The sequence below is a fragment of the Crotalus tigris genome, unplaced genomic scaffold, assembly GCF_016545835.1.
Source record: "Crotalus tigris isolate CLP2741 ecotype Arizona unplaced genomic scaffold, ASM1654583v1 scf7180000018301.7375997, whole genome shotgun sequence".
NCBI classification, from domain to species: domain Eukaryota; kingdom Metazoa; phylum Chordata; class Lepidosauria; order Squamata; family Viperidae; genus Crotalus; species Crotalus tigris.
Genome location: NW_024096931.1, coordinates 599,838 through 624,919, shown reverse-complemented (window position 1 = coordinate 624,919; position 25,082 = coordinate 599,838). Strand labels below are relative to the sequence as shown.

Sequence of the window (25,082 nt, the reverse complement as noted above, 5' to 3'; positions counted from 1 at the left end):
ATAATAAAATTAAAGTAATAATGCAAAGAGTTGACTGGTTGCCCAGAAAGCAATGTAAAATAGTATTATTAAGTGAACAAGGCTACAGTTATAAAGAAATTAGAAGAAAAATTGGTGGAAACTTAACCAAAGATGGCATTTCTACTGTACACTTTTTCCAAAAGGTTTCCACAATTTTGGCCACTACTGTAATCTGAAATCTTTCAGGAGGAAAATAACAATAAAAAACATTCAATAACATGGTTGCTTAAGTGTGCACACCTTTAAACTATTACTTTGTTGAAGCACCTTTTGATTTTATGACAGCATTCAGTCTTTTGGGGTAGGAGCCTGTCTGTGTGGCACATCTTGCCTTGAGAATCTTTGCCTGCTTTTCCTTGAAAAGTGCTCCAAATTTGTCAGATTGGGAGGGCTGTTCCTGTGCATAATCCTCCTCAGGTCACCCCATAGTTTTCCAGTTTTCCAGAGCCTGGACCATTTTGGAACTTTGATCTCCTTCTGGTGAAGTCATGCTTTTGTTGATTTGGAGGTATACTTGGGCCGTTGTGTTAAAGTAAAATTCCATCTTCAGCATTTTAGCAGAGGCCTGAAATTTTGGTTCCAAAATTGACTGATATTTGGAAGTGTTTATAATTCCCTTCACCTTCACAAAAGCCCCAGTTCCAGTTGGAAGAAAAGCAGCCCCAAAGGATAACGAGGCCACCACCCTGCTTTGCTGTGAGTATGGTGTAGTTTTGGTGATGCACACTGTTGGTTTTGCAACAAACATACTTTTTGGAATTGTCCAAAACATTCAACCTTGGTCTCATCAGACCATAACACATTTTCCCACATGCTTTTGTCAAACTTGATGTAGGTTTTTGCAAAATGTAGCTGGGCTAGGATGTTTTTCTTTGTAAGAAAAGGCTTCCTTCTTGCCCCCTTACCCCAGGCCCAGACAAATGGGAGATTATTGTCACATGTTGTCACCAATACTTGCCAGAAATTCCTGCAACTCCTTTAATGTTGTTATAAGACCATTTTTCTTCTTGTTTTTTCATCAATTTTGAAGGGACATCCAGTTCTTCGTAATGTCATTGTTGTGCCACATTTTCTCCACTTGGTGACTGGCTTCACTGGGTTCCATGGTATATCCAATGCCTTGGAAATTGCTTTGTACCCTTTCCCTGACTGATACCTTCCAACAGTAAGATCCTTTTGATGCTTTTTAAGTTCTTTGCAGACTTTTGCTGTAAGAGGCAACTGAGTAAATGTCAGAAAAATCCAAGCAGAACTGCTGAACTTGATAAGGGCTTGATCAGAGTCACTTTAATTGATGGCAGGTGTTTACTGACTACTGTTTAATGTCATTTTGAATGTGATTGGTTTATTCTGAACACAGCCACATCTCTACTTATAAGAGGATGTGCACACTTATGCAGCCACATTATTGTACATTTTAATTGTTATTTTTCTTCCCAGAAGGATCCGTTTGTTTTTGATAGAATTGTACAGTTTACATGTTATGTTAAAGGTGGAAATTTTTTTTTGAAGTGATTTATCTTGGTCTGATTTTTTTTACATCTCAAAACTCTGGCATTTGAATAAAGGTGTGTAGACTTTCTATATCCCCTGTACGTTATTACCTCACCTTAAGTCCCCCCCCCAATGATTGTAAAAACTGTTTCCTTTTAGATATATTTTATGTAAGCTCACAATATCAGACCCGTTGCTCTGCTCAACAAAGGATGGAGAAGGTGCTTTGTTTTCAGAAGAAAAAAAATGGACACACTCCCTCTTTCTCTTCAGTTTCAAGTTCTCGCCTTCTCTGGCTGCTCAAATTGGGGAGGCGTGGGGGCCCTGGGGGCCTTTTTCTTTCCCTTAATAACCTCACCTTTCCCTGAATCACTCCAAATGACAGCACTGTAATTACCCTAGAGATGCTCCATTTTGAGAGCTCTCAACTAGCAGTCAAGAAAGCCCCAGCTCTAAAATGTTTTAAAATGCCAAAATTGGCAAATGTCCATTACAAGCCAGGAGGCCTGTGTGAATTTCCCTCTCGTCTGAAGGTGATTCAGTGGAATCCCTGCTGCTTCAAATAAAATGGTCTTTGCATCAGATCTTTCAGCCAATCTGAAGCATCCGATCTGAACTCTGGATTCGTTGGCAGTTCTTTGAAGACGATTCAGAATGTCAGCGGACTTCCTGGTTGCGTGCAGTCGTGGCTTTGTTCTCACGGCTTTCCTGCCACGTGTGGATGAAGCCAAATGGAGGCTGGCGTGGTGAGAAGGGCCTGGGTGCTGGGAGGCCTCATTGTCAATTGGGATCTCGGTGTTGGGTGCTCTTTTGTGTCTTACTCTTCTGCCACTGTTTTCTTCAGGCAGATTCACCAGAAGGGAGAGAAAGAACTCTCTAATAACGTTTTTCTGAATGGGGGAGTGGATTATGGGGGGGGGACATCTTTCTGATGCTCGGGGTGACAGCTTCACTTCTCCACTTCACTTCACTTCCCATCAGCGTCCCTCTGGTTCCATGGGAGGCCTGGCAGCAGGAAAGAGCCGTGTTTGGGCCCCGGGTGAGCAGCCCAGTCTTTCCTCCAGAAGCCCCCCGGGCCCTGAGCAGATGGGGCTGCGCTGGTTGAGGTGATGGGCAAGGCGCAACGCGTTGTGGTGAGGAGGTTGCTGGGCAAGAGGGACTCTCTGGCAGAGGAAATGGCCGACATCAGGCAATGGGGCCCCTCCAGATGTTTCCATGCCAAGTTGGCCTCAAAGTGTTTGCTGGCAGCTGTGGCGGCTCCGGAGGATTCTTCTGTTGCTGGTGTCACCTTGTTGGGCTGCTTTAGGAGGTGGTAGCCGGGCCCTGTGCTTGGTGGCGTGGTATCACAACGACAGATCTCGCTTGAACTTGGGAACCTTGTTTAAAACACCAGAATTGCCCAACCTGTTCTCAAAAAGTACCAGATGCCATATTTGGCTTTTCCTAACTTGCATTTCCTGCCTCTCAATGCCATCTTCTCGTCCTGCTGTAACAGTTGAAGCAAGAGAAAATTGCCATTTCTCTCAGGGAGCCAGTAGTGAAAAGGGGGGAGAGGAATAAGCAGCTGGGCAGCTCCTGTGTCCTCTTCCACAATTACCTGTGGGAGTGGCCCCTTTGATGGCCACCCTCTGGCATCTGATGGTGGGCAGAGTTCCCTTGGATGAGCCCCACCAAAGTGGGGAAGGAAAAGCCTTTGGCAGAAGGCCCCTTGCCCTCTTTCAGCCTCTTCCGCTGATTCCTGGGGAGTCAGTGGGGACGTTCAGCCCCTCTTAAATCTGCTGCTTGGGTGCATGATGGTTTTGAAAACAGCATGGCTGCCGAGGGGCTCCTCTTTCACTACAGTTTGACCTAGCAACCAGTTTGCCTGTCCACCTTTGTCCTGAACATGCTAGCCTACATGTTGCATGGATGTGCTCCTAGGCTGAGTTCACACACGGAGCACACGTGCGCACTGCTTCACTTCGCGGCATTGAGCGTATTCACCCAAGCGCAGACTAGATGAGCCGCGTTCTTCCATTGCTCCTTAGGGCTGCAGGGTCCAGCTCCTGCTGGCTGAGAGGCCGTGATGGGCCAGTTGGCCTCTCTTCCCAGGGGAAGCAAGTGGGTCTTCTGCCTGCCAGCTGGCAAAGTTTCCTCGGCCTTCGGATGGCTTTTATTTTTATCCAAAACAGTTTTGTGTATCTTAAAAAATGGTCTCCTTTTGTTCTCAAACAACTTGCATGCTTGGTCTAAATGTGGAGACAACTGAGAATCCCCAGGTTGTTCTAGATCCAACCTAGAACTAAGGAGAAATATCCTGACAGGGAGAACAATTAATCAGTGGGACAGCTTGCCTCTGAAAGTTGTGGTGCTCCATCTCCGGAGGTTTTTAAGAAGGGACTGGACATCCATTTGCCTGAAATGATAGAGGGTCTTCTGCCTGAGCAGGGGGTTGGACTAGAAGACGTCCGAGGTCCCTTGATATTCTCTGTTCTCCGTTCTATTTTTCAAAAGCTCCAGATCATCCTTTCATGCAGATTTAAAGGCAACATGCAGGAGAGCTTAATTTAGAACAGTGCTGTCTGTGGCCTCTCCTTTGGGAAGTGGGAGCTGCTTGCACCTCACAATGGTGCCTTTGCCACCCTTGTCTGGGCTGTTCCCCCAGGAGAGCTCATCTGTTAAAGGCATCCTCGTGGGGGGGACTGTTTGGTGCTAGCCCCCTTCTCTGTTTGCTCTGCAGGGTGCAAAGCAGGAGACCTCCCCAGCTGCCTGTGGCTTTTTCCCTTTGCCTGCTTGTAATGAGAGACACAGTTTGTGCATTGTGCGGCTCTTCCTGGGCTGCATGCAGATCTTCTGCCTTCATCATCAGCCACCTGTTTGCAGACTCCTCCCCCATCCTGCCCCGCCCTCATCTTGGCTTTGCTGTTTTGTCTTATGAAAATCATCCAAAATTGCAATTTGAGCTTTGCTTCCTGGGGATTTTTGTGTATTTCTGCTTTGTGGCTAAGTTTTCACAGCACAGAGGTGGGTCAACAGCAGATGAAGAGGGGTGATCAGTCAAGTGACCCGGCTTCCTCTGTAGTGGTCAGTAGGAAGAGGCAACTGGTCCCACCTCTCTTCCCATGGCTGAGCTGACACTGGAGTTGAGCTTAGCGCCCTGACATTCACCTTTTTTTGTGCTGGCTGATTATGATGCTTGGGTAACCCACCAGCACCCCTAACTCAGCTGAGCACCCACGCTGATGGGCTGGCAGGCTTGGGAAAGGAGTGGGTGGCAGTGGGTCCAAGCAGACAGAGTCTCTACAGCCATAGAGCCAGTGGTGGGATTCAAATATCTGAACAATAGGTTCTCTGCGTGGATGCAGGTCTGGGTCTCCGAGGCTTAGAATGGATTTCCGGAAGTGACATCCATGCACTTCCTGTGGGCCATTCTAGGCCTGGGAGGCCACCTCCAGGCATCCGAGGCCTAGAACGGACTTCCAGAAGCAACGTGGGTTCAGCTGGTTCTCCGAACTCAACAACATTTAGCTACCGGTTCTCCTGAACCGATGCGAACTGGCTGAATCCCACCACTGCATAGAACAAGCCAGGATCAACTCTGGGCCCATGCGCAGAGTCAGCCTGAAAACCCCTTGACCTTCAGGGACCTTCGCATCCAAGGCATCCCAGCATCATTTTGCATTTGGGAAATAAGAACAAGGGAAGCAACCTCATAAGATTTTACAGGTAGTTCTTAACTTACGACTGGTATTTTAGTGATTGTTCGAAGTTACGACTGACCTGAAAAAGGAAATTTATGACCTGGATTTGAAATTCTGACAGTTGGGCCCCCTCCGCAGTCACATGACTGAACTTCAGGCTCTTAGCAACATGGACCCATTTTTGTCCATTTGCATCCGGTGGTCATGCGACAACATTTTACGACGGTGATGTAAAAACAGGGCCTTGTGATGTGTGGCAAAACCAGGCCTGTAGTAAACCGTTGGTTCACTGAATGACTGCAGTGTTCGCTTAATGACTGCTCCCAAACTATCCCAAAATCATGTGACTGTCCTGTTTTACAATCATCATGACATATGACCGTAATGGGCTGGTTCCTTTACTGCCATCTGTTGAGGACTATAATAGATTTAATAATTTTGGAATAGAAATTTCTCTCTGTTTTGGTTTCTCTCACCTCTCTTCTCGCTGCCTTTTCCTGTTGCTGGTCATGTCATTAATCATTTTCTTCCTCTTGGACCTGCACCCTTGTTTTCCATCTTGAGGAAATGGCTAGAAACATTGGCCCAGTGGAGCAGGGTCCTTGTTCTCCCCAGGCAGGAGCAGAGAAGAGCTGGTGAGGAAACACGTTTTTTCTTTTAAATGCACATATCTTACTGAAATGCTGCAAATGCCTCATAGCGCTAGAAAGGATTCATGCCACAGATTCATAATTAATGAATATGCCATTCTCTCCTAGTGCAAATGCATTATAAATAAGTTATAGTAGTAATGAAACAGACAATGGGGGGGGGTAGAGCATTTCTGCCCTGAATGTAATTCCCTGAGGATGCACGTTGGTGGTGAAAGAGGGGAGGGGTTTAGCTGGCATTGGCATCAAGCTGGTTCCGAAATCCATCCCTGCTCTGCTCCACCTCTAGAGGGTTTGGTGTGTGCACGTTTCCTCTTGTTTTGTCCATTGGCACGGGGTGAGCTGTCAGGCTTGAAAGATCTGGACCACACATGAAGTTCCAATTAAACTGATTTATTACTCAACATGTACACAAGAATGCACAATAATCTATTCAACTAATGGTTAGTGTTATCTTGATGCAATGGAATTCAGGAGGGGCTGTTCCATTTGTGGCTACCTAGAGACTCTAGGCTGATTCCTCTTTTGACTCTGGCCCCAGGCTCTGTTGTTCTCCTCCTCCTCCTCCTCCTCCTCCTCCACGAGCTGGTCTTTGCTGAGCCTGGGAACATACTCAGCCTGGTGAGCACCTGCACCCTATGCAATAGCAATAACACTGGGACTTATATACCGCTCCACAGAGCTTTATAGCGCTCTCTGGGTGGTTTACAAATGTCAGCATATTGTCCCCAACAATCTGGCTTCTCATTTTATTGACCTCGGAAGGATGGAAGGCTGAGTCAACCTTGAGCCAGTCAGGATCGAACTCCTGGCTGTGGGCAGTTTGCCTGCAATACTGTATTCTAACCACTGCGCCACCACGGCCCTAGTACAAGAATAGGGACACTCCCCCTACCAGCATGTTTTGGGGAATAGATGGGTAGCCACCTGATAGGGATCAGGGTCATGGCAGAGCTTGCCCCTTGCCTGCCTTCTCTGCTCTTTCCCTGCTCTGCCGGTGCCTGGAGGAGCCCTGCTTTGGCCAGCCTGGTGCAGCTGTTGGTCTCCCTGGCTTAAGTGGGCTTTTAGCAGCTCCTTTGGCTTCACCAACCCCCCTCCCCTCTCCAGACCTCAAGCTGTTGATTTCTTCTTCTCTATCCCTTTCTGAGGGGGGAGGGGCACTGCAGTTGGGAACCTCTAAATTTCCTTAACAGTTTACTAGTGCCAGATCTTTCTACTAAGAGGCCTCCACTGTAGGGGACCATTGCTGTGGTTTTGATGAAAATCTCCCAGTCTGGCATCCTTGGCTGGCTGGAGCTGCTGTCCAGCAGTCTGGCCACTCGGGGCTGGCGGGGGAGGTGGGCAGCAGCTCTGAAATGTTCAAGGGGAGACTTGGATTTGTGCTGGACTCAACCTGAGTTTGGGTTAGGGTTACGGTCTCTCTTCCACCCTTGGAGCACATCTGCCTGTTGCTGTCCTGGGTGGTGGGAAGGACCAAGGTGTCCCTGAGAGGCATTGGGAGGCCAGTAGGGTTGCTACTGGCATTTGGAGGCCAGTAGGCTTGCATGAATTGCAGGGGATGGGGGGGGGTGTTTGTTGCCTTGTCCTGGGCTCCCCAAAGACTTCTGGTCACTTAGAATAATCCATAAAACAAATCACTGGAAACAGATTATACAGTTAGGCAGTCATCGGTCCCTCCTGGTGTTTCCAAGGCTAACTGTGTCCTATAGTAGATACTGGGATCTGTTTCATCAACCCTGAAGGTCTTCAGAATGGGGGTCATTTGAATGTTTAGGGATCCATATGGATGGATCAGAGCCCTCCCCAAAATCCGTGCCTGGTCTCCCCCATCCCAGTCTCATGGCGGCTCTCCACGTGTCAACTCGGGAAGAGGGAGCTGGGCTGGCCTGGAGGAGGAGGGGGCACAAGGTGTTGTAATAATACCTTTTCCAAGAATACCGCCTGATGATTTCTGGTCGTCTGGGGGGGGGGAATCAGATGGGAAGCATCCTGAGGGCGGGGGGGGGTTGTGTTCCCCGGGTGAGGTTCCTTCAGCCTCTGCGCTCTCTCTCCACAGAGCATCGTTTCCAAGAACGCCTTGCAGTTCCGAGGGAGCTCGCAACACGATGCCCAGGAGTTCCTGCTCTGGCTTCTGGACAGAGTCCATGAAGATCTCCACAATTTAGTGAAGAACAGTGATGGGAGAGCGTCTGTGAAGGTGAAGCACTCTCTTTTGGAGCCCGTTTGCTCTTGGCTTGGTTGCAAAAGAGCCCCGTGGAGAGAAGGATGGCAATCCAGAAGATGAATTGCACCACTGGGTTGCCTTGGGCCGTTGTGTGCTTTGCGTTCCTTGCTGAATGTCCTGCTGGGATCACAAAAGGCCTGTACACAAAAGAGGCTTACTGGGAGGCAGACCTTTGGGTGTTTTAGGTTCCCCAGTGTCATTCTTGTGGATTTTCAGAAAGTCTTGGCTTTCGGGTTGCCCTCGGGGCTCACGTTACTGGATCCCTGACTGTCCCCGCACTGACCGGCCTTCCTGAATCCCTTTTGTTTTAGCTACCATTAGAAGAAGATTCCCTGATTGAGGGAAGCCTCTTGCCAGTCAACAGCACTTTCGTTCAGGAACTCTTTCAAGCTCAGTACAGGTGAGGCGCCCTCCTGCTTTCTGCTCACCTGGCTTCAGCCTGAAATAAAGACCATTGGCCGAGTTCCTCAGACCCAGCAAGTAGGGCTGCTGCTGGGCTGCGCTACCTGTCCGTTCTGTCCCTGGGACTTGCGAGCTGGAAGGCCGCTTGAGCTCTGCAACAGCACGTGGTGGGTGGCCTTGGTTTCCTGAGCATCCTTTTGGCTCTATTTCCCACCGACGGAAGCTGAGGGGCGTCTGTCCCAGCTCAGCCTGCCATGCATCTAACAGCAGGTGATGCTTTCATGTGAAGGTGTCAGTGCAAAGGCCAGCTTGGGCCTTCCTCTACGCATTTTGTAATGATTTCATCTTCTTCTTCTTTTGATGCGGTATTTACTTCCCTTCCACTGTCGGAGGTTAATTGAACTTTTGGCCACGGGCAATGGTGGGGAGTGGGAGGGCTTCTTATCAGCAGGGGCTCCCCTCGATTGATCGATAGCTTCTCTGGGCAAGGCTTCACGGCAGGGGGTCAAGAAAAAAGGGGGCTTTTCTGTTCCCAGGTCATCCTTGACATGTCCTCATTGCCAGAAGCAGAGCAACACTTTCGATCCTTTCCTCTGCATTTCTCTGCCAATCCCGCTGCCTCACACACGGTAGGTCTGCATGACCGGGATTGCCTCACCTGAACAGGTGGGGAGTGAAACAAAGCAGAAGCCCAGCACGAGGAGCTCTGGGGGACGTATGGGAGAGAGCTGGTCTTTCCCTCGCCCCTCTGGCTGGTCTGAGAGATGGACCCCTTCCGGTGTGGGAGGGGGCCGCTCAGCAGCCTTTTTGGCTCTCTGCAGCCCGCTGTACATTACCGTGGTCTATCGAGGGAAGTGTTCCCACTGCATGCGCATTGGAGTGGCTGTGCCTTTGTCCGGAACGGTGGCCCAACTGAGGGAAGCGGTGGCCAGAGAAACCAAAATACCTGCCAAACAGGTAAGGGAGGAGGGTATTTGGGTGGTTCTCCCTCCCAACCAGACTACTCTCCTCTGTCTGTTGAGCCTCCCATAGGTGAGCAGATGCTCAAGGCTGCCTGTTTCCTTTCCACCTGCTTGGGAGGTGGAACCAGCTCTGAGCAGAGGCATATCCAGCTAGGCTGATGGTGTGTCTCCATAGGAAAGAAAGGGAAATCAGGTGGCCGTGTTCATGGTGCCTTTACAGCCTTTATGTCTGGAGCCGGACAGTTCTGGACACATCCAAGATAGTTCATGACTTAATTATGGTATGAGACAATAGCAACATCAAGACTCTTGTATACCACTCTGTAGTGCTTTACAGCACTTTCTGGGTGGTTTACAATGAAGAAACATTTGCACGTTGCCCCCAACAATCTGGGTCCTTATTTTACCGAACCTAGAACCAATCACGATTGAACTGCTGGCAGTCGGCAGAGTCAGCCTGCAATACCGCATTTTAACTACTGTCTCAGCAGATAAATTCTTAGAAGAGGCACCACAGCCATCTCCAAATTGGGGTGGGGGGTGGGGCAATAGAGCCCAAGACAGTGCGGCTTTTGGTCTTTCCTGAAAGGCTGGACTAATTCGGCATTTGGTCAGGCCGACTTAATCTAAGCGCCGAGTCTTGGTGCCTCGAGTTAGAGGAAGGGGGCCTGAGCCTGAGGCCCTGCTGCACCCCTTCGCTCTGGCCCTGCTGCTGTGCACGTGCTGCTCGGCTGGGCCACGTTGCGAGAGAAACAGGACTGTCCTCTCTGGGCCTCTGCAGATTGTGCTCACGGAGATGTATTATGATGGCTTCCATCGCTCTTTCTCTGACTTGGACGACCTTGACACGGTGCAAGAGAGCGACTGTATCTTTGCCTTTGAGACCCCGGAGATCTTCTGGCCAGAAGGGATCCTAAGCCAGAGAGGTATGTCGACCTGTGGGGTCTCTGGGATCTCTGGGCAACGACGGTTGGGAGGGCTGGGTGGGGGTTCCCTTGCTTTGGTCCACAGTTTGGCCTTGGATCTCCGGACTTCTGTTCGTTCCAGAGAAGGTCGCATTTTGGCCTTCCATCCCATCACTTAAGCGCTTTCTGTCCAGTCCAGATTTGGGAAGCGGAGCTGGGCCTTCTGCTCTGGGCATCTCTGATGAAACTCTCCTTGCTCTCTTCCAGGAATCCACACCAACGCTAATCTGAACCACTTGAAATACAGCCTCGACCATGCCAAGTCGCCCACTTATGCCCAGGCCACGTTGGAGAGCGGCAGTGCCCGGACAACAGCGGGAGCTGCTGCTCTGAGCGACAAGCTTGTGGTCCTGGTGTGTAACAGAGCCTGCAGTGGTCAGCAGGGAAAGCGGTAAGGCCGGAGGCCTGGCTGCCCCAAGAGGAACTCTGAGGCCCTTCCGGACACGCTTCTTTACCTTGGTCTGAATCTGTGAAGGTGGCACAGGGCCTGGTCACTGGCAGTCCTATCGGGCAGGATTGACAGGCGCCGGGTCCCTTCGGTTAAACGGTGCCACCTGTTGGGGCTCCTCTCTTACAGCCCCCGCCCTCTGGAATGAAGCCCCCCCCCAAGATTGGAATGACCTCCCCCCCCATGGTGTTTCCAAGGGTCCCGAAGGCCATTTTCTCCTTTTTGTTTGTTCTCATCTGGCTTTATCATTCCTACCATCTTTATTCTTGTTTGCTTTCTTTATTCCTTTTAAAAATGTTTTTGGCAATGTATAAACCAGGGGTTCTCAACCTTGGCAACTTTAAGACTTGTGGACTTCAACTCCCAGAATTCCTCAGCCAGCTTTACTGGCTGAGGAATTCTGGGAGTTGAAGTCCACAAGTCTTAAAGTTGCCAAGGTTGAGAACCCCTGGAACTGTCCATAATCTTTGGGAGATGGCGGTGAGTCTTCCATTAACAACGAATATTTTGTTATAATTGTGCTGAAAAGGCCCAGCAGTGGGCCGAGTCCTGATTCTCGATTCTTTTGACCTGTGGGCAGATCGGATTCCCTGGAGAAGGACGTAAAGGCCTTTATGCATTTTGTAAGGGATCCCAGAAAGAACCGAGATGGCTCAGCTGCAGTGGGCAAAGCCAGCAGGAAGTCGATAGGTTGTATGTTGCATTCATAGAAGCATCCAAACGGAGGGAGTTGTACGTCATGGTCTGGGTGACGCTTTTAAAAAAGACATTGCCAGCCCAGCACCCATACTCAGAACTGAGTTTAACTGGGACGGACAGGTAGTCTCTTGACTTATGACTGGTTGCTTAGCAACCATTCATAGTTACGATGGACCCTGACCTGGTTCCCAAGTTCTGATGTCTGGATCCCCTCTGTGATCACGTGACCGCATTTTGGCAACTGGTCCTAATTTATGACTCTTTGTGCCATCCCTCAGCCATGCGACTGTGATGTACAACACTTTTTCCAGAAATTGGCATTTACTTCTGATTTCCGGCAAAAAAAATGCACCATAGCAATCAACGGGGTGTGTGTGTGTGTGTTGCTGCAAAAAGGTCATAAAATCAGGGTGGGGGTCAAGTGATGACCCACATTATGATTCCGGTGATTTACAACAAATGGGCTTCTCTGTACCTTTTGGTTTCAACCAGTTGCTCTGGCATGGACTGTGGGGGGGGGAGGCAGGGGGCAGGCCCATTTCATCTGGGGAGGCTGGAGATTTGTGGCCAGGGCTTTTTGGGGGGGGGACAAGTTTCCACTGCTAAAAATGCTTTATAGAAATGTATTACTACGTTCGTTCATTCATTCATTCATTCATTCATTCATTCATTCATTCATAATAGCCTCCCATCTCAACCAGTGACTCTAAATCAGTGGTTCTCAACCTTTTTAATGCCGCGACCCCCAACCGGTCGTAAGTCGAGGACTACTCAACCGGTTGTAAGTCGAGGACTACTCAACTGGTGCAGCACCGTTTGCAGAAGGGGACTTTTGGCGGGCTCAGCAGGGAAGAGACAGCCTGGACAATTCCTATTGGCTTTTGAAAGCCAATAGAATTAGACTCTATTCAAGAGAGTCTATTCTATTGGCTTTCAAAAGCCAATAGAATAAAAGGGAGTAGCACAGCCAAGGAAAAGGGGGAAAAATGGTGGACTGCATTGTTTGGCGACCCCCGTGAAATGGTCGTTCGACCCCAAATGGGGTCCCGACCCACAGGTTGAGAACCACTGCTTTAAATTAAACAGTTAAAACAACGCAAAAAAGAAATTAAAAACAGTCAGCAACCAAGTCAGCTATTATGCTGGTCGTCCTCGACTTACAATAATTCGTTTACTGACAATTCGAACTTACTTTGGCATTGAAAATGTCTTAGGACCATTTTTCACACTTAACAATCGTTGCAGCATCCCCATGATCACATGATCAAAATTCAGATGCTTGGCCACTGACTCACATTTATGGCGGTCGCAGCATCCGGGGATTTGTGTGTCACGTCATCCCCTTTTGCGACCTTCTGACAAGCAAAGTCAATGGGGGGAGCCAGATTCACTTAACAGCTGGGTTACTAGCTTAGTTACGTTGATTCTAACAGTTACATTGATTCACTTAACAACTGTGGCAAGGTGGGTCATAAAGTAGGGCAAAATTCACTTAACAACTGTCTTGCTCAGCAACAGTGTCAACATAGCCAGGAAATGGGACCCTTCACACACTTGCGACCCCAGACTGCATTACACAGCCAGTTGTTTTGAAGACTTGTGAAAGACCAACAGGGTGGGGCTCATTCTGATCTCCAGAAGGGAATGTTTCAGGGGGGAGGGGGGGCTATAGCAGAGAAGGCACCTCCCCGCTAGCCAACATTCCTTGGCTGATGGGACCCACAGGTTCCCCATCCTGCTGGCCCAAATTGGACAGGTAGAAAGGGCTGGGAGAAGATGGTTCCCTTGAATAACTTGTTCCCCAAACCACAAACAGCTTTAAAGGTGACCACTTGATTCCCTGGGAAAGCCTCCATGGTTTCATACAATTGCACCCGGAAACACGCTGTCAGCCAACGCAGCTCACGAAACAGTGAGGTTAACGTGTGTTGAATATCCGACATCATTTACTATCCCTGCAGCTGCATTCTGTACCGGTTGAGTGCTCTTCAAGGGCAGCCCCATGTAGAGCACATTGCAGTACTCCAGCCAGAAGGTCACAAGGGCACGAGTGACTGAGCCAAACATCCTGAAGATACCAAAGTGCAATCTCAGAAGTGCTGTTGAACTTGGAATTCATTAATTTTATATCGCTTGTAAGATTACGTTTTCAGTTGGCTTGCGGTAAACTTTCTCTCTCTCTCTCTCTCTCTCTCTCTCTCTCTCTCTCACACACACACACACACACACACACACACGGGGAGCTCAATTATTGGGTGGGTTCTGCCATGTTTTTTCCTCTTTGTGCTGCTCTTTTGTCAGGTTCGGCCAGCCCTTTGTGCTGCATTTGGAGAAGACCATCCCTTGGGATCTTCTGCAGAAGGAGATCTTGGAGAAGATGCAGTATTTTCTGCGCCCCTCAGCCTGCATTCAGGTATGGGCCCCTCCCTTTGGCCCTGGGCCTGGAGCCAGGAGGGGGAGCTGGTCTCCACAGTCACCAACTTAATGCAACACACTGTTTACAGATTTACAGTAATTGGCATTACTAAAACACCTCCCTCCCTCCTATGTTCTCAGCCATAACCCTGATAAGTTGTGTCAATCAAAATGCAAAAGAATGAAAAATCTGTAACAAAATGCTGGGTGGAGATTAGGTAATACATTGTTGGACATCACAACAGTGGGGAAGCCGAGGCACCCCTAAGATTTCTGTCCTTCTGGCTCAATTCTGAGCAGTCCCGGAGGGGCCCCTAAAGGAAAGAAGCTCGATTGCAGAGTGAAATTGCAAAAGGCTTGAACGTGTGGGATGCAGCTGCCCCTTGACTTGCAACTGCAATTCAGCCTGGCAGTTTTTGCTGGAAACTGGAAGTGAATGCTGGTTCCTGGTGAAAACGCCATAAAGCCTAAGTCACGTGACTGCAGAATGTTTCAAGCGGCCACAAAATTGGGCTGGTTGCAAGTATCCAAAATGCGGTCATGTGACTGCATGTGTGTGTGTGTGTCCCCTCATTTGTTGGAACTTTGGGTTGTAAGAAGCTTTGGGGGGGGGGGTCTGTGGTAACTTTAAGTTGAGGACTATCTGTATTTTTGGGAGGGCCTCTGGATTCCATATTCCAGCCATTTAACTTTGGGCCTGAGCCCGGGAACGATCCCTTGCCTCTGCCCATCCTCTGAGAAGTCCGCCCTCTCCTCCCCTCCCACACAGGTGTGTCCCTTCAGCTTGCGAGTGGTCAGTGCTGTGGGCATCACGTACCTCTTGCCGCAGGAAGAGCGGCCTCTCTGCCACCTGATGGTGGAACGGTGAGCGGGATGAAGCTCTTCCCTCGGGCCCTCCTTCTCACGTGGAGGGGGGCTGCTGAGGACCTGCCCCCCCGTCTTTGCAGGGTCTCTGGGGCGGCAACGGCATGGAGTCCAGCTGCTTCTCCAAAGGGCACCTGCCCTCTTCCCCCCAGGGTGGCACCCATTGAAAGGGCTGATCTTGATGGGTGTGGTGGGCGCTTCCCTTAGATTCTGTTCCGTTTGCAGAACCTTGAAGTCTTGTGGGACAGGCGGAACCCCCCACGTGAAGTTGGTGGTCGAATGGGACAAGGAGACGAAAGACTAGTAAGGAAGGGCCGGGCTTTGCGGGGCGCTTGCTGCAGACTCTGATCGAGAGGCCCATGGGGTCCTCGGTACTGCTCTGCAGGGCTGCCCCTTCTCCCCCAAAGCGGCTGCTGGCAGGGGCAGCGAGGCGGGTGGCATATCTGGGAGGCCTCAGCCAGCCTTCCAGATGATGTTCAGAGGAGTCCATGAAACCAAGAGGTGCGCCTTTTTGGTGGTGGCCCCTGCCCTTTGGACCGATCTCCCCTTCCCCCCCCCAATACACTGTTGGCCCCGATCCTGCGGGCCTTGCAAAGGCAGCTGAGCTCATTCCCAGGCAGAGCCGCCCATTGGAGAGAATCGGACGTTCCCGTCCTGATTGCCGTTGAATTCTTTCGGGCTGGTGCTTGCCTGCTGTGGGCTGTTTTTCTTTCTTCCTGCTTCCTGGTCTGGTGTGCTGCCCAGAGTGTCGCTCTTTCAGCTGGGCGGCCATCGAAAGAAACGGGAGCCAAATGCCCTCTTTGCTCCTGCGTGTTGCAGCTTGGTCATCAACACTGAAGATGAGTACATCCCTGATGCCGAGAGTGTCCGCCAGCAGAGGGCGCTGCACCAGCAGCCGCTGTCCTGCACCTTAGCCCAGTGTTTCCAGCTCTACACCAAAGAGGAGCAGGTAGGTCAGTGGCCCCGCAGGTCCTCTGGGAAGCTTTGCCCCTCCCCGGCTCTCTCCGTTCAAACATGCCCGCCCCCAAAGCTTTCCTGCGTAGTCCTACCCCCTTCTCAGCTTTGTCTGATTTGCTATGGGAAATAGCATTGAATTCAGTGCTTTGCAGCCTGGAGGGGGCAGCTGGGAGGAGGACCGCGTGTTACTTGCTCCGGCAGCGGATCTCCTCTGAAGGGCCAGGAGAAGCACGGCAGGGTTGCACGAAGGGCTGGGCCACTCCCTGCCTTCTAGCCTGGCCATGGCTGTGCTCCGCTCACTCTGCCTTGCTTGGAAGAAGGGGCTTGTAGGGCCAGGGAAGGGCTCCTGTAGCTCCTCTGACTGCCTCCGCCCACGCTTCCAGCTGGCCCCCGATGATGCCTGGCGCTGCCCTCACTGCAAGCAGCTGCAGCAAGGAAGCATCAGCCTGAGCCTCTGGACGCTGCCGGACGTGCTAATCATTCACTTGAAGCGCTTCCGACAGGTGAGGGGGGCTGCCTTGGGCCTCCTCTATGGCCAGGACCGGTCGGGGAGCTGCCCCTGGGTCTGCCTGGTGCAGCGCCGGCTGGTGATGCCCCCCCTTCTCCCTCTTCACCAGGAAGGAGACCGGCGCATGAAGCTTCAGAACATGGTCCGCTTTCCCCTGACCGGCCTTGACATGACCCCTCACGTGGTCAAGCGAAGCCAGAGCAGCTGGAGCCTGCCCTCCCACTGGTCCCCCTGGAGGCGCCCCTACGGCCTGGGCAGAGACCCAGAGGACTTCATCTACGACCTGTATGCGGTGTGCAACCACCATGGCACCATGCAGGGGGGGCACTACACAGGTGACTGAGCTGCTGCAGCCTTTCGGCATCATGGGTGACCCTTCTCCTGGGAGGGCCTTCCGTTGTCAGGGCCTGTTCCATCTCCCCCCAGCTAGATCACGGCTCGGACCCCTTTGATCCCCAGCAGAGCCTTTCAAGGGCCCTCCCCCTGGGGGTTTTTTTCCTGAGTGGGGTGCCCCTCAGCTTGGGCGAGCTCCTTTCCTCCTCCCTGCTTGGGGGGCTGTGGTGGGCCATGTTGCCTTTGGGAGCCCAGCCCGAGAGGCTGCTGAGGGCGGCTGTCTCCGATGCAACCGTCTCTTGCAGCCTACTGCAAGAACTCCGTTGATGGCCTCTGGTACTGCTTTGATGACAGCGAGGTCCAGCAGTTGGCCGAGAACGAGGTGTGCAAGCCCACTGCCTACATCCTCTTCTACCAGAGGCGGACGGCCATTCCCGCCTGGTCAGCCAACAGTTCCGTGGCAGGTAAGAGCAGGAGCTGCTGCCGCCCTTCCCAGCCATCTTTGCAGGTCACAAGGTCGGAGTCTTTCCTTCTGACACTCAGCAAGGCCTCGGCCGGGCCCCTCTCCTGCCTGGCCCCTCTTTCCCGGCCAACCAAGCGACTCAGAGGGGGGCCCTGCAAGGAGATCTGGCCATCAGCTGCCTGAGTCAGTGGTCCTGTTAGGACCCTACGCTGACCCGAAAACAAAGATGCTTCTCTTGAACTGTGGCCCCTCGGGCTGTGCCCCGCCTGACCTTTTCTTACGACAGGTTCCACCAGCTCCTCCTTGTGTGAGCACTGGGTGAGTCGGCTACCGGGCAGCAAACCGCCCAGCGTGGCCTCAGCGGCTTCCTCCAGGCGCACTTCGCTGGCTTCCCTCTCGGAGTCGGTGGAGCTGATGGGGGAGCGGAGTGAGGATGATGGTGCGTACACGAGGGGAGGGCTCTTGGGGACTGGCTTCCTTCCCAGCACTGGGGGCGAGCCTTTCGCCCCTGCTGCTCAGCCCCTGACAGGGAACTGTGCCGGCCTCGGTCCAGGAGGACGAGGAGGGCGCCGGGCTCCCTGCGTGGGGAAGGCCAAAGCGACGGGGTGACTTCTGCCTTTGTGCCTTGCAGGAGGGTTTTCGACTCGGCCCTTTGTGAGGAGCGTCCAGCGCCAGAACCTGTCTTCCAGATCCTCGGTGACCAGCCCTTTGGCCACCAACGAAAATGGGGTCCGCCCGTCGTGGTCCCTCTCCGCCAAGCTGCAGATGCGCTCCAACTCGGCTTCTCCTGTCCATGGATCCTCCGCCACCCTGGAGAGAATCGGAGAGTCGGCCGATGACCGTGTGGCCACCTCCTGCTTTGGCAGCCGGCGGAGTCTCTCCGGCAGCCCCCTGGAGCCCAGGGAAGCAGGAGGCAGCCACCACAGCCAGCAGGACTCTCGGACGCTCGGCAGGGCCCCCCTGGCAGTCATGGAAGGGATCTTCAGAGACGATGCTCCAGCGTGGAAAGCCCCCGGCAAGACAGGCCTGCAGACGAACAGGAACAGATCCCCTCTGGGTCCCTTTGACAACAACAACCAGATCGCCTTCGTTGACCAGAGCGACTCTGTGGAAAGCTCTCCGGTCAAGGACAGTCAGAACTTTGGCTGGCTGGCCAAGCCGGACGGTGGCAGCCCTCTCCAGGCCCCTCCCTCCCAAGACGGCCATGGGCAGGGCAGCGGCTTGAAGTCAGGGCGGGCAGTCTTGTCCAGCCAGGATTCCCTGACATCTCACCGGTCGGTCGCTTCCCCCCCTCCCTCCAAGGCCTTGCCAAAGGCGCCCCGTTCCCGGAGCAAGCTGGACTCGTGCAGGGCCAGTGGGCGCCCTGGTTCTCCTGCGGCCAGGCCGGGCAAGAAAGACGCTGGCATGAAGGGCCCCGAGGCCGCCTCTGCCACCTCCACCCAGCAGAAGCACCGGCCAGTTTCCTTGCCGTCTTCCTCCGCAGCGGCCAGAAGGAGCTCTGGGGGCTCTGTGCGGGGACACCCCCCCTCGGGCAAGAGCAGGACTTCAGAGCGCGGCCTCAGCAGGGAGGGCTCCAAGCTGAGCATGGGCTTGGAGAAGACGGGCGGGGCCGCCAGCCCACGCACAAACTCTCCCCGGCTGGGCCAGGCGCGCGGGGAGGGCAGGGCCCCCGAGGGCAAGCACGTGCGCAGCACCTCCCTGGCCAGCCTGCGCTCGCCCAGCACCGGGTCCCGGTCCAGCCTGAAGAGGGACAGCAAGTCGGAGGAGAAAGGCTTGTCCTTCTTCAAGTCTGCCCTCCGCCAGAAGGAGACCCGCCGGTCAGCTGACCTGGGCAAGACCACCCTGCTGGCCAAAAAGACGGGGGGCGGCTCCTGCAAGGCTGCGGGGAAGACCCTCTCGGAGGAGAAGCCTCTGGAGAAGGCAACACTCCCTAATGCCAACGTGGCTGCCAAAGACCCCCTGCTGCCCGGCAAACGCTCCCTGCTGACCACTTGCAAATTACAGTCTTCCCAGCCGGAGGGCAGCCCTAAGTCCCCTGGAGGGGGCAGGCCAGCCATCAACAAGGCTGTGCCCAGGCTCCCCCCGGCAGTGCCCTCCTCCACCCGCGCACCTTCCCTGTCACCGTGATCTGCTGCTGCTCAGCTGCCCCAGAGGGGAGACCTTGCTGCTGAGGCCCCTCCTGGTTTCGTCCTCGTGCCAGGTCCCCATGGCTACTTGCAGGGCTGCCCAGGGATCCTCCACGGCCTGTCCGGGGAGCCCTCCGGGAGTGCCCATCTGGCCAGGTGTCCTCTCCTGGGGCTGGCCAGGGCAGATGGCGGCGCAGCTCTGTGAGCTGAGAAGACCCGCGAGGGAGCCCGGGTCACAAGCGGACTCCTGGTTCTGCTGTGCTACCCTCCCTCCTTGGCTCCCCACGTCGCAAGCTTCCCCCAGGGCAATATCTTAGCGCTTACATTATTTCTCAGGTATATGCTCAGCCAGAACTAGGAGGAACCGAAGACTCTGAGGAAGGTGCCTTTCTCTCTCTCTCTCTCTCTCTCTCTCTCTCTCTCTCTCTCTCTCTCTCCCTCTCTCTCTCAGTGTCTATCTTTCCCCTCTTTTCACATTCTTTTCATTCTGAGGGGCTTCTGTTGGTGTATATGTTGCTGCCCAGGAGCTCTTTGGGCCCTCCAGAGCAGGGGAGGGGAGCCGTGGGTAGGATGAGGACAGTCCCAAGAGGAGGGGGCTGTGGAAGGCAGGCTCTGTGCTGTCCCTGGAAGGGTGGGCCAACTCCATCCCCTTGGAGGGACAGTGGCTGGCAGGGCTTCTGGCGGGAGGGGCCTTCTGCTTCGGGGAGCCAACTGGATCAGGCTCTTCATCTTCTTGCTGCTTCTCCTGTGGGTGGCTCTTCAGCCCAAGATGCCATCTTGCCCCAGCTCTCTCTGGAACCAGAATTGTGTCTTCTGCCCCATGTTTTTCATTCTGTTTCCATGGCAGTCCTGGATGCTTTGGGCTTCTGCGCCTTCCTTGTTCTTTCTTGCTTATCTATTCCCGAACATCCTCCGTGTCCGCTGGCTGGGTACGGACATGCGGAAAGGAAGGATGTTTTGGATCTTCTTGTATTCTGGATGGCAGGTGCGCTCCTTCCCCGTGCAAAGTAGTAGCAGGAGCTGTGGTTTTCTTGCTGCGTCTGCAGGTTCCTCCAGTTGAAGTGAGCCCGTCCCTCTGTGGTGGACTCTCTAAGTGCCTCTTTGGCTGCTCTGCAGGGGCTCGATCTTTGCCCTGGCAACTCTAGAAGGAGGCTGTTCCCCTGGGCTTCGTCTGCCCCCTCCTCAGTCTTGGGTTAGATCTCTGTAAGCAAGCGTGTTAAGGAGCCACTCACTTTCTGCACCTCCTAGGAAGGCAAGAGGCAGCTCCCTTCACATGTTAAAGGAACTTCCAGGAAGACCTCTCCAACTCTGTAGGGCTCCTGGTGGGGGCAAAGAATTGTAGGCTGGTCTCTGTTCATGTGAGGCACAACGTGTGCGTGCGTGTGCATATTTGCTGTAGCGGTAGTTCATGGATGTGCAGCAAGGAGGAGGAGAGCCTGTGGGTGTAGGAGTCTACTTGACCCTTGGAAGTGTCTGTCCCCTGTTCTTTTTTGTGGAGTAACACCAGCTTGCTTGGAGCAGTCTTCTAAAGCTCTCAGTGGCCACTGTTTGGAATCTCTTAGGGTGGGGACCTACTCTTGATTGTGGATCTCCTTTGATTGAGATAGAGGCCCATTTGTTCTTGAGGTCCTCTGTTGCCAACATTGTCATCTAGGGCATCTGTCTGAACAAGCTGGCCTAAGAATCAAGGTGTTGTGTTGATTGTGTGGCACTAGAATATTCTATCTAGAAAGCCTCTTGAGGTCTTGGGATTGGGTAGGGTGGGGGTGGTGATTGGTAGCAACTAATTCTGGCATCCTTCAAAGAGGATGGGAACCGCGTTCATCCTCAGCGGGCACATTTCTTCCTTGTGTGGTCATCCTTCCAGCATTGAAGAGTTCAATTCTCATCCCAGAAGGCTTTCTTCTTCTTTCTTTCTTCTGTTCTTTCTGATTAGGTTGGTGTTAATTTGTACCTTGTTCTGTTCAGAAGAGGTACCTTGAGCACTTCACATTACTTGTCCTCCATACGCCACACAGAGCCTTTGCAACTAACTTTGCAGCCATTGCTTACACACAGCTGAGGCTCAGATCAGTTCAGAGAAGTGTTGGGATGGGAAACCTCCACGCTCCAGGAGTGACTTAATTCTGCAGACAGTTCTGTGCTTGGCAATCACATCTGGGATGCTGAGCATGGCCAGCTACTTTCCCCCTACTACTGAAGTTAAATTTGCATGGTATCGCTCAGCTGTTCCCTATGCATGCCCATATTAAGTATGCAAACAGCTCTTGCAAGCTAAAATAAAATACACTATGGCAAGGATAGGCACCCCGTTTTCCTTCTGGTGTTTCTAAGTTGCAGCTCCCAGCTTCCCTTGCTGTGGGCCGTGTCACCTCAGCATGGCAGAGGCTGTCTGGAGGCTGCAGCTCAGCCATCCTGGGCTGTGTTGCAAGGATTCTGGATGGGGTCTCTGTCCAAGCTGTGCTGGATGCATCTGAGGAGCCCACGGCCTTCGTTCCCTGCTTTGTGGGCTCCCAAAGCTTCCTTTCTGTGACCCTTGGCTGACTTCTGTGGATATAAAACTTAGCTGTGAAATTCTTCAAAGAAAGGAGGCAGCTTCTCTCATTGTCAGTTATGTTTGTCTTTCTAAGCAAGAGAACCTATGCAGCTTTTACCCCAGACCCATCCTGACCCACCTTTCGTTGCGTGGCTTCATGAACATTGTCAGCCCCTGGCAGGTCCTGCACTGGGGATGCCAACCACCTCCCCGTGGCCCAGGAAGGCAGAGCTTCATCCTGGCCAGGGGGAGCTGGCGGTTTGGCTACAGCCTGCAGAGGAGGGGCCTAGGAATGGCCCCAGGCAGGCCCATTGGGCCCCGCTGCCCAGGACAGGCCTGATCTGCTTAGCCGTTCCGGAAACCCCCTCGGGGCCAGAAGGCATTTGTGCTTGGAAATTCCAGCTGAAATTAACGTTTGTGGGAAAATCTTTTTTTGCTCATTCCCGTATTAATCTGCCGATGGGTCCAACATAACCACACAAGCAACTAAAATTTAGTTTTAATCTTTGGTGAGTTGACCCGAGGGTTTTTCTTCACTGGCCCGAGAGCTGAACTTGAGAGACTTAAAGAGGAGAGCGGAGTTTGCCACGCGTGGAAGTCGTGGAAATTCCTGAGGGTCCTGGAAGCATTTTTGAGCTCAGCCGGTCCCCTCGCCTTTGATTCCGCCGTCTCCAGAAGGGGCAGCCGGAGATTCCACCGGCGTGCAGCCCCAGCTCACCTTTGGCTAAAACTAGATGCTCAACCCGATGAGTCAACCGTGGCAACCCGAGATGTGTGTGAGGAGCTGCATGCGTTCCTCCCCTTCCCCGCTGCTGACTTTGATATGTGATCAGAGTTTCCCTCTTTTTTTTAAATCTGTACAATCCACTGGGGGGGAGGCTGTGTCTCCTTCCAGAAGGGGTTTTAACTTATTTCAGAGCAAGTGCATGAGAGTGTGTCAATGCCTTTTATTTATTTGTATGCACTTTTAATATGCAGAATTTATATTTTTATGTTTTGAAAATAATTTCCTTTCCTGAAGAAGAGTTTGGATACAAGAGATTGGATGATTAACCGTGAAAAATGTAATAATAGTACAATAAATTTACAGTGTACAAGGCCTTGCATGAGGGAAAGTGTTTTTCTTCAAACTTCACACGCACACCCCGCCGTTAAAAGATAATGGAAAAATCTCCCTCAAGTGGAGCTAGAATTCAGTCCTTGCATAGATAGATATGGATCATGTTTTTAGCAATAATATGTAAATGATTTACCACTGTTTATTTATTTATGAGACTTATATACCGCTTTAAGTGCAAGCACTCTCTAAGCAGTGTACACCAGTAAGCAATGTATATCTATATTTACATTGCCCCCAACAATCTGGGTCCTCATTTTACCTACCCCGGAAGGATGGAAGGCTGAGTCAACCTTGAGCCGGTGAGATTTGAACCGCTGACCTGCTGAACACAGTCAGCTAAAGTGGCCTGCAGGACTACACTCTAACTGCTGCGCCACCTCGGCTCATTATGTTTCGTTTGGATGCATTTTTTCAACTCCCTAGTCCAAAATCGCCAAACTGCAGAACATCTGGCTGGGAGAGACTGGGGCCAGTTTAGTCCAGCTCCCCACCCAGTGCAGTCCTGGGACTCCCGCGTCAGCCTTGAGTCCTTCCAGGATCAGACCTGGTTTCTCCTGGGCTGTCCAGGTCCCTGAGACCCTCAGGGTAAAGTGTAATGATTCCTCTCCCCCCCCCTCCGTAGCTCTTCTTCTCAAGTAAGATAGCTGATAATAATGAGCAAAATGTCAGGTTTCCCAGATTTATCCATCTGCCTGGAGAAACGGATTGACGCGTCTTTCCTAAAATGTTCTTCTACCCTGTGTAAAACGATGAGAAACGCTCTCTGCTGCATCCTCCTCCTTTGCTCTCGGGAGATGGCTCAGGCCAGAGAACTTTCAACCAGCGCACCGTGGAAGTTAACAGAATGAGAGAGTCAGAAGGGACCCTGGAGGTCTTCCAGTCCAACCCCTGCTCAAGCAGGAGACCTTATACCATTTCTAACAAACGGCTGTCCAATCTCCAGGTTCTGCTGAGTCACTTGAACCAAAGCCCAGAGTTCGTTTCAGCCAAAACAAAATCCGAGAGATTCAGTGAGGATTTCAGAAGCGGGTTGGGCAAGGATTGGTTGCCCCCTCTCCCTCCCTCTGCAGGCCTGCCCCCTCCCCATCTTCCAGCACTTTCCCCCTTCCCTGCCACTCAGCATCTCCCAAAGACCCCACCCAGCCAGTTTTGTCTTCCACCTTTCAACCCTGCTGCTTTCTGCATAGGGAGTGTGGGTACCTTGGTTTGGGCAGAGCACCCCAGACCCCCCCCTGCTCTGGGCACAGAGGCGCTTCTGTCTCTGGTGGGGGGGTCTCTCGTGCTCCTGGCGGCTCTCTTTAAGCCTGGGCTCCGTAAGCAGGTCCCAGAATTCCAGAGAAGGCCCAGTCTGCAAGCTCTGAGCCAATATTACGCCTGTGAAAGCACTAATTTCCCGTGATAATTTCCATGATTGTAAAACCACACACACACACAGACTTATTGTAAGGACCCACCCCACTTTGCATCTTAAGAAGACAGAACTCTTGGAATAATTCTTCCAACAGGAATCCTTTATTAAGAGAAAATGGTTGCAGGCGTTCTATACAGGACTTGGGGTCCAAGCTCTCCCATTCGAGGTTTTAAGGGGTTCCCCAGTAGTCCCACCCAATCACCCCCCTCTTCCAGTGACAGGTTCAGGCATCACAATCCCACCCCTTTTTTCCTTTCTGCCGGCTGGATGGAGACTTCAGAGAAAACTACATGAAAGGTAAATAGCCGCCTTTGTTATGATAAGGCCTTTTGGTGCTATCCACATTCAATCCCTTTGAAGTTGTACCGAAGTGAGGGCCATAAAGCCCCTTTGTTCACCCCCTTCTCTTTCTTGTATGACAGAATCCAGAGAGGGCAGAAATGGGGTTTTCTATAATTGATCTGGAGATGAAGTATAATTGGATTCTGACATCTTATTTTTTAAACAGACTCCTGTAGCACATAGGATTTTCTTTTCTTTCGTATTGCAAGAAGCCTGTGCAGAATACAACTAAGTTTTTCTCTCGGAATTTCTACGGGGGTCTCTTGCTTCTGGGACTGAGTTTGCTTCCACACCTTATTGTCCATCTCTCCTTGGAATGCCTTTCTTCCCCCCTTGAGGGAGTACCCTTTTAAAGTGCTTACCTTTTTAATAATGTATTGAATATTATACAGATAAAACTAATACTATCTACACAGTATAAAATACATAAAACAAAAATTATTAAAAGGGAAAAACCTTAAT

General features: G+C 52.0%; 1 protein-coding gene across 2 annotated transcripts in view; it reads left to right on the top strand.

Moving 5' to 3' along the window:
* USP31 (ubiquitin specific peptidase 31) overlaps positions 1-22,848 on the top strand; it is a 38,832-nt gene extending 15,984 nt beyond the window's left edge. The window contains exons 2-16 of one of the 2 annotated variants that reach the window (XM_039349654.1): positions 7,902-8,042; positions 8,381-8,469; positions 9,008-9,100; positions 9,293-9,428; positions 10,215-10,359; positions 10,606-10,789; positions 13,847-13,958; positions 14,730-14,824; positions 15,050-15,127; positions 15,644-15,773; positions 16,165-16,284; positions 16,399-16,624; positions 16,928-17,086; positions 17,372-17,524; positions 17,717-22,848. In XM_039349654.1, the coding sequence (XP_039205588.1) occupies positions 7,902-8,042; positions 8,381-8,469; positions 9,008-9,100; positions 9,293-9,428; positions 10,215-10,359; positions 10,606-10,789; positions 13,847-13,958; positions 14,730-14,824; positions 15,050-15,127; positions 15,644-15,773; positions 16,165-16,284; positions 16,399-16,624; positions 16,928-17,086; positions 17,372-17,524; positions 17,717-19,212 (3,357 nt within the window). In that variant the 3' untranslated portion in view covers positions 19,213-22,848. The remainder of the gene's footprint in view (positions 1-7,901; positions 8,043-8,380; positions 8,470-9,007; positions 9,101-9,292; positions 9,429-10,214; positions 10,360-10,605; positions 10,790-13,846; positions 13,959-14,729; positions 14,825-15,049; positions 15,128-15,643; positions 15,774-16,164; positions 16,285-16,398; positions 16,625-16,927; positions 17,087-17,371; positions 17,525-17,716) is intronic. The other variant, XM_039349655.1, reaches the window with a different exon arrangement.
* The last annotated feature ends 2,234 nt before the right edge of the window (positions 22,849-25,082 follow it).